General features: G+C 44.6%; 1 protein-coding gene across 1 annotated transcript in view; it reads left to right on the top strand.

Annotated features, from left to right (window-relative positions):
* Positions 1 to 12,995, top strand: part of LOC139365578 (raftlin-like) — a 68,137-nt gene that overhangs the window by 36,406 nt on the left and 18,736 nt on the right. Inside the window, exons 5-7 of the mRNA XM_071102820.1 lie at positions 1,076 to 1,547; positions 4,414 to 4,617; positions 11,253 to 11,371. Coding sequence (XP_070958921.1) covers positions 1,076 to 1,547; positions 4,414 to 4,617; positions 11,253 to 11,371 — 795 coding nt within the window. The remainder of the gene's footprint in view (positions 1 to 1,075; positions 1,548 to 4,413; positions 4,618 to 11,252; positions 11,372 to 12,995) is intronic.

Below are 12,995 nucleotides of genomic sequence, written 5' to 3'. Positions count from 1 at the left end.
TGTCATTAATAAATAGCAATGTAACAGAAACAGGACGTTTACCTGTTTCTCTGACCTGAGCACGTGCAATACACAGTAGTGTGATTCTCCATTCAATGCGGACTATTTCAAAGGCTATCCATTACCTTCACACCCGAGTCGACCCACATTAACACACACACACACACACACACACACACAGTAGAAATGATCCCTCTCCCTCATTGACTGGCAACGTTACCCTCAAATGAGATACAATATTTTTATTTTCATCTTGGCAATTCCATTTTGCAATTTGTCTGGGAATAAAAATGTGCAAGTGCTGAGTGAACGTTCAATAGATATTAAACAATGGAGCTAGGAAACGATGTGACTGTTTTACAATTTCATTTCATAGAGGATAACCTGTGATATGGCACCCATGCTGATTTGATTTGGATTCTCCTGGTCCCCGGTTGCAGATAGCAGAATGTACTGCCTCTGGCTGGATCTTATGACAGAATGTGAATGGAGAATGGCATCCATAACACTGCTTGACAGTTAACATTTCAATTTCATTTTGATGGAAAATCCCAATATTGACATAGAATGCCAGATGACAATGAAATGGGAAAAGCAATGCTTGATTTGGGATGCAGTCCTGCCAGGGCTGGAGCCATTGCAATCCAATCAACTCTAGTTCAATTTGAATGGCTGATGCTGGGAAGAGGGGTGGAGGGAGGGGGAGTGCCTCTATAATTATATGATAATACCAGGTATGTAAACAGTTCCCCTGGAATCCATTTGGTTGATAAAATAGGGAGTAAATGGGGGAAATTCAGGGGGAAAAAATAGCTATGGTTCTATAATGGTATGACTTAGCAATGTGTGCTTATGTTCTAGATTGTGTTTCAAGATTATCACAAATTTTTTAGAAAGTCCATTGAGCACTAGCTCCAACTTTGATCTTACTCATGATTAGCCAACATGATCTTAAATAACAGTCCATCATAACAGAGCATACCGTATGAAAGGTTGGTGTTATTAAATTGTATTTGTAAAAGTCAGGTCGTCCACGGATCTCTCTAAGGCAGTTGTTTGCTATCTGTCTCTCCAGCAGATCCAGGATGCTGCAGACCAGGGGGTCATGTTTGTGGGCTTCATCCAGGAGCCGTGTGGGTTACGAGGTACCCAGACCAGAGAACCAGAGACGCCCTCCCTCTCCCTCCACTCCAGCCCCAGCTCCATGCTAGGCTCCCTGAGCAGCCGAAGCCCCACTAGCCCCCGGACCAATGGAGAACCAGGAGCCCAGGAGCAGGCGATGGACACTGGGGCTGATGAGGGCCAAGGCTCCTTATGTAAGGGTGGGGAGGGGGAGGACCAGACTAGGGACACTGTGGGGAGTGAGACCACTGTTGGGGAAAGCAACCATGATGGGAGGTCCTCTCTTCCCATAACACCATCCACAGAGAGCAAGCAAGATGATGATCAGGATGTTATAGTGGAAGACACACTGACACACAACAATAACAAGACAAACGTCATAGAACTGAAGGAGAAGCCAAGCCGTCACCCTCAGCGAGCCAATGGTGAGTATTGTCAGATTTCTATTCGTTACTATGTAATTGGATTTGTATACTGTATGCCAGGCAAGATTCAACTTGAAACCGCATAAATGGTTCTTCAATTTCCTCAGACTGTAGTGCAGCATAAAGTTGGATTAAATTAGCATATTTCAGCATCTTAGAATACCAGATGGACAGCTCTTCTCTTCTCTCACACATTCTCTTTCAACCCCAGTTGGAAAACATGTTCATAAATGTGCATCTGTGTTGAATGCTCCCCTCTGTGTGTGTGTGCATGTGTGCGCCCATACATACTTGGCTCCCGGTAGACAAAGCACCCTGGTCCATCTGGACGTCCCTCAAGTGTGTATTGCAGTGAGATAATCCCCCCCCCTACCTCACTCAGCCTCATCCCTCCTCCTCAAGCCAGTGAGATAATCCCCCCCCTACCTCACTCAACCTCCTCCCTCATCCCCAAACCAGTGAGATAATCCCCCCCCCCCACCTCACTCAGCCTCCTCCCTCCTCCCCAAACCAGTGAGATAATCCCCCCCCCCCCACCTCACTCAGCCTCCTCCCTCCTCCCCAAACCAGTGAGATAATCCCCCCCTACCTCACTCAACCTCCTCCCTCATCCCCAAACCAGTGAGATAATCCCCCCCCCCCACCTCACTCAGCCTCCTCCCTCCTCCCCAAACCAGTGAGATAATCCCCCCCTACCTCACTCAACCTCCTCCCTCATCCCCAAACCAGTGAGATAATCCCCCCCCCCTACCTCACTCAGCCTCCTCCCTCCTCCCCAAACCTCCACAGTCCACACCACCACCACGGCATAGCCAGTATTGTGTGTGACCATGTGCCAAGTACCCTTGTCCTCTTCGCTAATTCTCTCTGCTGAAATTGACTCAAAGTCTCAGTTCTGGGTGACTTTGCCCCCATAATCCTCCTGAACAGCAGAATGTGGAACAGGGAACAGGGTCACAAGCCAACAGTCAGAAGTGAAACTGGGACTTGAAACCGACGTGCTCTAAAATAGCACCAAAGATCGTTGAGGTTATTGAAACTAGTGCTGAGAACATTCCTGTGGGATCACAGGTGTGAGAGGAGGAAGTGATGGTATAAAAAGAAGACAGAGATTGGACAAACATCACAATGGTCACTCACATTGTTGCCGTTACCTCTTAGAAATGAAGCAGTATGAAGCTAACCACTCTCCAACTAAGAATCACGTTGCAGAGAAAGCTGGTCTACATGTTGGTTTGAGCATGTATTCATTATGAAATGTTAGTCCTGATTACATCAGTGTTGAGGAGGGTGGATTAGCAGAACAGATGCTGTCATGTTCAACAGTGGTTCTGTAGAGTACACATTACCAGTTAGGATTATGGGGCCTGACCTTGTCACTTGGACAGGCATCCATCAGACCAAACTTTAAAAGGAGACCCATTTGGAATGTTGCAATTGCGTTCATGCGCTCGTTTACTCTTTAGTCGTCAATCTTCTCAAATGATTGGACCACACAAGGTATCGTCTCATAGCAGGTCTGTCATTTCCCATGCGACTGTGGCCTGGCAGGTCTCAATAGCCAATACACCCTACTGTTTGTGTTATCGCCATCCAACTCTCAGGGCAAGTCGAGGGCGATCCTAAAATATTTGTTTAACTTTGATGCCCCTGATGCTGAAATTGTCGAGTCAGTTGCGCTTTGAAATGGTCATCATGTGGGAACTGATCTGACAGGTATGGACCCTGGGTTATCTTTATCTCCAGATTACCGTAATTCAGATTTAACCTAGCAAATGGAAATAACCTTTGCCGCAAATTGTTCTAAGTGTTGTTGTAAAATGTATGTTGTACAATTTACTACGATTATCTCATCTTTAAATGCGTTCCCATTGAGCTGTCTGGTTTAGTCAGATGCATTAGTGCAAGGTTTCTGTCAGATATGCATAAATTATAAACGGTCTGTGACACATTGCAGACGCAGAGCATTTAGTGGGATGGTGAAGCTAGCAGTTCCTCAGAACCGCTGGCCTTGAACGAGTAAACATCAACTTTAATATCATGTGAAAGCCTCATTTAAATTCACTCTTTTGGGGGAAAACAACAGAACAATTAAGATTAGTGGAGCGACTTTGTTGTATTGACTTGGCTTGGTTTTCAATAAGTTTGTAGTTCCTCCAACGTATGCAGGGAGAGTTGTGATGCATTATTGTCATTCAGTTGTCATTCTGGAGCTTTGAAGAGTGGAAAAAACGACAGGATTTGGGGAATTTGGTGGCCAGCTGTCACATCAGTCAGACATGGCAGAAAGGAAATGGTTATAAATGATTCATTCTTCCTGGGTGTCTGACTGAATGACTGACAGAAAACCAGAGCAACTGAACCATGGTCCCCTCTGATGCACTCTGTGTGTGTGAGACGTGCGTGCATCTTTTGTGAGTCTTCGTGTGTGGGAGTCTAACACATTCTGGCCCTCCGTCTGGTTCACATGGGAATGGCAGATATTAGCATTAAAAAGAGAAGATTATGCCGCACTTCATTTAAATGGCTGCTGCCAAAACAACAGTCCATCCAAATTTGTAAGCATTGGTCCATATTAAAGGACCATTTCAATTGAGGCACAAGCCTTTGGTACGGGATTGTGGAAAAATGATGATGAGTCAACTCTGTTATGTGTTATTAATCACCTCTGTTATGGGGGTATGAGTCAACTCTGTTATGTGTCATAAATCACATCTGTTATGGGGTATGAGTCAACTCTGTTAAGTGTTATAAATCACCTCTGTTACAAAGTATCAACTCTGTCGCGTTATGAATCTCTGTTGCATGACATGTTTCATGTCAGCACAATCTAAAGAGATTGAGATTGAGTGTTCTGTGTTCTCAGGGGTGGAGCTGCTAGCCCTGTTCAACCACCCAACTGACAGTGAGGGCCAACTGAAGTACTACACTGTGAAGGTCCCGCTGAGGGTTCAACTCCGTGACGAGGGGGTCAAAGGGGTGGAGGCCAACTGGCTGGATCACATGACCCAGCACTTCAACAACGGCGCCTCACTCGTTGATGGATACTTCCACCTGGGCAACGACAACGGTAAACAAACTATCCAACGTCCACTTTGTGTTTTTACTCACATTACATTTCAATGTAACATCTGTTCTGCTATGGTATAGTACTAGCAAAGTAAACTCAAAAAAAGAAACGTCCCTTTTTCAGGACCACGTCTTTCAAAGATAATTTGTGAAAATCCAAATAACTTCACAGATCTTCATTGTAAAGGGTTTAAACACTGTTTCCCATGCTTGTTCAATGAACCATAAACAATTAATGAACATGCACCTGTGGAACGATCGTTAAGACACTAACCGCTTACAGACGGTAGACAATTAAAGGTCACAGTTATGAAAATTTAGGACACTAAAGATGCCTTTCTACTGACCCTGAAAAACACCAAAAGAAAGATGCCCGGGGTCCCTGCTCATCTGCATGAATGTGCCTTAGGCATGCTGCAAGGAGGCATGAAGACTGCAGATGTGGCCAGGGCAATAAATTGCAATGTCCGCACTATGAGGCGTTTAAGACAGCGCTACAGAGAGACAGGACGGACAGCTGATTATCCTCGCAGTGGCAGACCACGTGTAACAACACCTGCACAGGATCGGTACATCCGAACATCACACCTGCGGGACAGGTACAGGATGGCAACAACAACTGCCAGAGTTACACCAGGAACGCACAATCCCTTCATCAGTGCTCAGACTGTCCACAATAGGCTGAGAGAGGCTGGACTGAGGGCTTGTAGGCTTGTAGAAAGGCAGGTCCTCACCAGACATCATCAGCAATAATGTCACCTACAGGCACAAACCCACCGTTGCTGGACCAGACAGGACTGGCAAAAAGTCCTCTTCAATGAGGAGTCACGGTTTTGTCTCACCAGGGGTGATGGTCGGATTCACGTTTATCGAGACCTGTACTCTGGAGCGGGATCGATTTGGAGGTGGAGGGTCCGTCATGGTCTGGGGCGATGTGTCACAGCATATCGGACTGAGCTTGTTGTCATTGCAGGCAATCTCAACTCTGTGCGTTACAGGGAAGACATCCTCCTCCCTAATGTGGTACCCTTCCTGCAGGCTCATCCTGACATGACCCTCCAGCATGACAATGCCACCAGCCATACTGCTCGTTCTGTGCGTGATTTCCTGCAAGACAGGAATGTCAGTGTTCTGCCATGGCCAGCGAAGAGCCCGGATCTCAATCCCATTGAGCACGTCTGGGACCTGTTGGCTCGGAGGGTGAGGGCTAGGGCCATTCCCCCCAGAAATGTCTGGGAACTTGCATGTGCCTTGGTGGAAGAGAGGGGTGACATCTCACAGCAAGAACTGGGACATCTGGTGCAGTCCTTTGTTCTGGGACACATTATTACATTTCTGTTAGTCACATGTCTGTGGAACTTGTTCAGTTTATGTCTCAGTTGTTGAATCTTGTTATGTACATACAAATATTTACACATGTTAAGTTTGCTGAAAATAAACGCAGTTGACAGTGAGAGGACTTTGTTTAGTTATGCTGAGTTAAGTTATGGAAGGTACATTTTTTCATCCCTCTGTCAAACCAATTATTTTGTTCCACATTAGTGAACAATGTAAACAATTATTAATAATAAGACAAAGGAAATGATGACTTAGCTATTGCCAAAATGTCTCCATATCATGTCCCCTTTCAAACTGTCCAGTCTGTGCTGCTGTTGTTCTGGTAGTGTGCTGTGCTACTCCTCTACTGCACATTGCACTCTGCATCTAGACCCTGGGGCATGCCACTTAATTCTGATGGTGACGAAAAACCTAAGCTTGAGTAAATAAGAGTCATAATTCATTCATCTCCTAAAGTGAACGCATCAGCGCCTCTGAAACACAGATAATTAACCTGATGGCAAATGAGTGTCTCCTTGCATATTTTCTCTCTTTAGAATGGGGTAATGAACCGCGTTATTATAATTCCTTTTTTCTAGTAAGTTATTCTAATATATTTACAAATTTTATGTGTGGTTAAGATACGCATCTTTTATTACAGAATGAGTGTATTCTAAAAATAAATATTGGCTAGGCTGTGTTCTGTATTGATCTGGAAAATGTCAGCTCCCTATCAGAAATAGCTTGTCAAGTATACTGTATCGGGAACAGCCTGTCAATGCATGCCTGCCAAACCCTTTTCAAAACAGACAAGTTTGTCTAGGTGAACGTTGTGTTCGTGTGACCCTCTTGGGAACTGTGAACGGTAGGATATCAAAGCCAAGGCAACATCATGTGTTTGTTGCTAATTACATCAAAACGGAGGAGCGTCTGGTTTTAACAAGCCTGAGAACCCATGGCCGTGCAGACGAATCCAAATTTAGCACCTCTTTGAGATCCATTTGTGAATACATTAGAGCATGAGAAGAAACTCTTCTCCCTGGCGCTTGAGACCATCTCCTCTCTATAAACATCAAGGGTATTCTGGAACGTGAAGCAGCACAATAAAAGATGTAGCGTGTCAGTGGCGATGACACTCGGTTTGATTGGAGATTATAATGACAGTCACAGCAGAGCATCAGAAGTGCAAAATAAGTGTCTCTGATTGTCATCATGTCCCCTGTGCAATACAACTGTGTACCAGTACACTGCATGATCTTCTCGTGCCTTGTTTTTTTTCATTTTTTTTTTTCAATTTCCCTTTTGATGTTTTCTGAAAGAGGTCTTGTTGTTCCTGTTGTTAAGCTCTTCCTATGAACTGTTTGGTAGTGCATCTACTTTCCCGATGTTCTCCCACTTTCCAAAACATCACAGGCCTACCAAAGTAACCGCCAGTGGAATATCCTATATATGTAACAACCCTAAAACAAGCCAAGCAAATTTGGTTAGCGGTAGGCAGTTACCCCTTTTAGGTTCTCTTTAAAAACAGAATTAACAACGCTAATAACTATACATCTCCCTGTACCTTCTAGTTACAGAGGAATCATCTCTCAGCAATGTAAAGTTTCCCTCCATTGTTCTGAACTTGTTTCGCTGTTGTTTACTCCTACAGTCCTACGCCTCTTCGAATACATATTCATGAATTCTCCCTGCTCGGCTGGCCTTTTGCTAAACCCGGCGCTACCTCCCGATTGTGGCCGGCTGTCGACAACCATACCAGGGGAATACCACACATACAGTCTCTCCTCCTGCTCCTCTGCCCTCGCCCCTGAAGAGATGGGTTTCCATGGTGAAGCTCACTGAGGAGGTGGGGCAGTGTGAGGGGGGATAAGTCCTGTTTAATATCCCAGCGTGGCTAGGTGGGATGGAGGCGGGAGACTGGTGGGAGTGGGTTCAGAGAGGAAGAGACCTCTCCGGCACGGAGGGTCGGATATTAGTTTGTTATTGAATTTGCAGATCGTTGCACTGGCAGGCGGCTCCTGTGTAACGTTAACGGCCCCACCACCCTGCGGCGTTATGAGAGGGGCATTAAAGATTTATGCCCAGCCCAGCGTGTCAAAGCGCCCTTGCAGCCCTACACGGCTACGCCACAGCTGGAGTTCTGAAGGGGAGCGGTTTGTTTACTGGTGAATTGACACTAATGGTGTTGATGGGAGGTGTTTTCTTTGTTACACTTAGCTTACGCTATCTCCGCCGCGACAATGAGGATTTGTAGCCGGCACTGTGAAACATTTGAGCTATTCATATGCATGACAGCTAGCATAGCGCTTGGCTTTCTATATTCAGGCAAAGCCGGTGGAGAGAGAGAGAGAGAGAGAGTTCCCCAGAATATGAAATTCCAATAAGGTATTACTTCAGAGTGAAAAGAATTTGGAGGAAAGTTGTGCTGGCAATTTTTATGGCCAAAGATTGGTTGTGCAATAGGGCTTGAAGGCCTGTGTGTGTGTGTGTGTGTGTGTGTGTGTGTGTGTGTGTGTGTGTGTGTGTGTGTGTGTGTGTGTGCGCGTGCGTGTGCGTACGTGTGTGTGTGCGTGCGTGTGTGCGTACGTGTGTGTGTGCGTGCGCGTGCGTGTGCGTGCGTGTGTGCGTACGTGTGTGTGTGTGTGCGTGCGCGTGCGTGTGCGTGTTTGCATGTGTGCGTACGTGTGCGTGTGCGTGCGTGTGCGTGACTGTGAGCAGTGGTGGAAAAAGTACACAAAAGTAAAGAGACCTTAATTGAAAATGACTCAAGTAAAAGTGAAAGTCACCCAGTAAAATACTACTTGAGAAAAAGTCTAATAGTATTTGGTTTTAAATATACTTAAGTAACAAAACTAAATGTAATTGCTAAAATATACTTACGTATCAATAGTAAAAGTGTAAATGATTTCAAGTTCCTTATATAAAGCAAACCAGACGATGTTTTTTTACAAATATGCAGCAGCACCCTCCAACACTCATAATTTACAAACAAAGCATTTGTGTATAGTGAGTCTGCCAGAACAGAGGCTGTAGGGATGAGCAGGGATGTTCTCTTGATAAGTGTGTGAATTCCAAATGTAACGAGTGCTGTTGAATGTCCGGGAAAATTGATGGAGAATGTAGTGGAGTAAAATAGAATGTAGTGGAGTAAAATAGAATGTAGTGGAGTAAAATAGAATGTAGTGGAGTAAAATAGAATGTAGTGGAGTAAAATAGAATGTAGTGGAGTAAAATAGAATGTAGTGGAGTAAAATAGAATGTAGTGGAGTAAAATAGAATGTAGTGGAGTAAAATAGAATGTAGTGGAGTAAAATATGTAAAAAATAGAGTACAGGTATCCCCTAAAAAAACGACTTAAGTAGAACTTTAAAGTATTTTTACTTAAGTACTTCACACCACTGACTGTGAGTGTGATTCTGGAAGTATATGCCTTTGTGTAAGGCAGGGTACATTATTCATGTCATATTTCTCAAAACCCTAGCTACAACCAGAAGTCTGCCCGGTAACCACAGGTACATGGCTCCCAGCCTCCAAACCTTTGGCTCATAGGAGGAAAGCCCTGGCCAATCAACACACATTAGTAACCCCACTCTTTCTATATCTCTCCTTCTCTCTCTGGATGCCTGCCTGTCCCGTTTTAAAATATAGATAAGCTGTCACAGCCCTCCTGTTCTCCCCGGCAGTGCTAAGCACACATGTTTAAGTCATGTCAGTAACAGACAGGACTTGGGGCAGGGTCATTCGGTTGCTTCTGCGGTCAATAAGGCTTAGATTCCTCTCCCTGTTTTTTACTCCTCTGTGTCTCTCCTTCAAAGTCTATGTCAACCTAGCATCAGTCTTTCTCACTTAGTGCCTGTCTTCAGTCCACTCCCCTGTCACTGGTTGTCACTGGGCCCTAGTTAGGTTGATGCTCCGTGTCAGTCGGTGTCACGACTCACGCCGCCATTGTCACTATCTGTCAGTACGTCTGTCACTCTTTGTCTTTCAATTCACTCTCTATGTGTCGGAGATAGTATGAGCACATCTCACTCAGTATGTTCAACCTCAGGTGCCTGGAGAGGATAGGCTAGTCGATGAGATTACATTGTCCCATTGCAAATGAACATGTGTTTCCCTCCAAGCTTCTGTTTTGCTCACTACATTGTCAGTCAAGACTCAACTCAAAATGTTATCCTGTTATTTGTGTTGGCACTACATGTCCCCCAAACCTCTCAACCCCACGGTGCCTCAGTGTCTGGCAGCATCATGCCAGGAGGCAGTGTGTTCCTCCTAAAGCAAAGGGACTCAATCCCTGTGTGCATCTCACCTGAGTGATCCAAGTGCATCGGCAGGCCAACACAATCTCCAAGAGGGCTTTCCAATTACACGCCAAGCAGGGAGACGTCTGATGAACAATGGATGGGGGGGGTGTAAAGGAGGGGTAGGGTGGAGGAAGGACGGAGGGAGGGCGGGAGAGAGGGGGAATGAACAACGACAATGTCTGTATTTGAAAGGAGCCAATAGATGTCTGAGAGATCTTCAATTGAGCTCGTCCAGCAGCCTTAAATGGGTTCTCTGGGGGGAAATAAAGGACCCTGTCATCCCTCCCTTTCCAGCCGGCCCTCGTTCCCCCATTATTAGAGCAGAGTAATGAAATGTGGAGTGTCTCATGGTGGAGCCTGGGCCGCACCAACTCTATTAGTGTGTAAATGGTACAGGAGTAATGAGAAAGCACTCAGGCCAACTGAGAGCCCTGGTCTGAAGGGCAATAGGTTCTAGCACACTGCTCAATGGAATCAAAAGAAATGCGGGATGGAGAAGAAGCTCACCAATGTTCCTATACCAATAATGCCCAAACTGGGAATGTTACCCTTATCCATGGGGTTCAAATGAAATGGAGTCTACAGAAAAGCATGTTTATGGTACCATGTCCCTGATAGTCTAATAGTCCTTCCATGTAAATATCTACAATATGTGAAGCATATCATTGTTTTCAGATGAATTGTGTTATGCTTCAACAATCTGTCCGTAATACCTGTCTGTTCATCTATAATCTCTCCAAACTTCTTCCCTGAAGGAAACATTATTCTCCCCCTGTCTCTTGTTCTGTCATAGCTACATAATCCATAATCCATAGCCCTTGCTTATACAAATGGTCCATGCTGCAGCCCTGCCTGGTAATAAATGGCCCAGTGTGTGTGTGGGTTGCTGGTCGGCTGCGTAATGTCATTAACTTCCCTCTCCTCTTGCACAGCCTAGAGGCCTGGGAGCCAGACAGACAGACACCCTCCATTCTGTAAATACTAACTCCTTCATGGCCTCCCTCTCCATTTTCTACAGATTTGCAGCCTAAATCGGTGGAAAGCGTCTTCATCTTCCAGGAGGGGACGGAGGGCGGCGACCAGAGCGTGACCACCACGTACGACGCCATTGTTGTGGAGCAGTGGACTGTCATTGATGTGAGTGGGCTTTTTACATGGCTCGGAGTGTTTTCCAAGGTTGGAGCGGTTTGTCCTTACATTTTACTGTGAGAGTCATCATATGGAAATATTCCCTCTAACCATGGTGGCTATGGCACATGTGTCATGGTGGCTTGTCTTATCTGCAGCAAACAAGCCCTTATCTGGCCAGCCATTAAGTCCCCAGTTTGCTCAAATCCAAGTTGGAAATGGATTTCTGTCTACTTCTGAAGGGTTTGAGGCTTCTTTTTTCTGTGTGTGTGTGTGTGTGTGTGTGTGTGTGTGTGTGTGTGTGTGTGTGTGTGTGTGTGTGTGTGTGTGTGTGTGTGTGTGTGTGTGTGTGTGTGTGTGTGTGTGTGTGTGTGTGTGTGTGTGTGTGTGTGTGTGTGTGTGTGTGTGTGTGTGTGTGTATCACTGTCAGAGTTTGTAGTTTGAGGCTGTCGAAGTGTGAAAATATACTTATGTCCCCTAAATGTGACTAGAGCATCGTCCAGCTCAGGAAGGAAGTCGGCTCACAAAGACAGAATTTAACCCTCGACATCAAAATGCTCTTAACCCTTTAAAATGACTGAAGAATTCAGACTACACAATATTCGCCGCCTTAAAACGTCATGTTTGTCAGTGGCCCACACCACACAAAAACCTGTGAAGGTTATACACCTGCGCCATTTTGAAAATCGTGGAGTATGTAGGTATCTTTATGTGAATACTGTGGTAAAGATACTGCAATAATGTCTTTATTAAAGATTTAGCAATTATTTTGTCAACCACTGAGAAATAACATGGATTTAATATACTTTTTTAAACACCTTTGGAAGTTCATTGAAGGACAAAGCAACAATGTGTAACAACTTTAGATGTTTCACATTATAGCTCCAATGGATCCAATCAAAATATGCTGGCCAGGACTTTATCAAAAGCAATTTTGCTCCACTTATCGCTCCTGAAGTTAGCTTGATAACACTACTTTACAAAGGATGATCAAACTTCATTGCTGGCACATTCATTATGATAACTGCTTAAAATGTATATGCAAATTATCCTCACCGCTCATTGTCATTTCGGTGCCAGAATAATTACACTGAAAAATTATGCAGAATATTGATTGGGATATTTTTCTTCAGCGCTCTCGTTCCTGTCTTGCTGAAAGACTGACAGGTGGTTGGATTTATGAGCCGCGAAAACAAGAAAACAGGCTGGTTCACTGAGAATTCAATCAATATTGTTGTGTTGAAGCAGGAAGTGCAGCTTTTCTCAGAGATTTTGTTTTCGTATGGCGTAGAACATGTCAAACTTTCTGTTTTAATTGATAGCAAACTTTTAAAACAAATCTGACTTTAAACCCAAATGAGGAGTTACAGTTTTTTTATGCGCAGTATTCACAATCACGTTGGTAGAATGTGGTATGATTGGTACAGTGTAGATATGTAGAGCTGTTTGTGGCCAAACTGTTTGTGGTCTGTAATCTAGAAAGTCAGACCTTCCTCAATTGTCACTCATTTCACAGTTTTGTGGGAGATGGGGTCATTTCGACAGCAATTTATTTGGTACTTTAAATTCATATTAGTCCATATGTATTCACCATATAAGAATGTATACGTTAGACCATTTAATCAAGAAAAGT

Source organism: Oncorhynchus clarkii, chromosome 2 (genome assembly GCF_045791955.1).
Source record: "Oncorhynchus clarkii lewisi isolate Uvic-CL-2024 chromosome 2, UVic_Ocla_1.0, whole genome shotgun sequence".
Lineage (NCBI taxonomy): Eukaryota > Metazoa > Chordata > Actinopteri > Salmoniformes > Salmonidae > Oncorhynchus > Oncorhynchus clarkii.
Note: the sequence above shows the minus strand (reverse complement) of the source record. Positions and strands in the feature narration are given on the sequence as shown.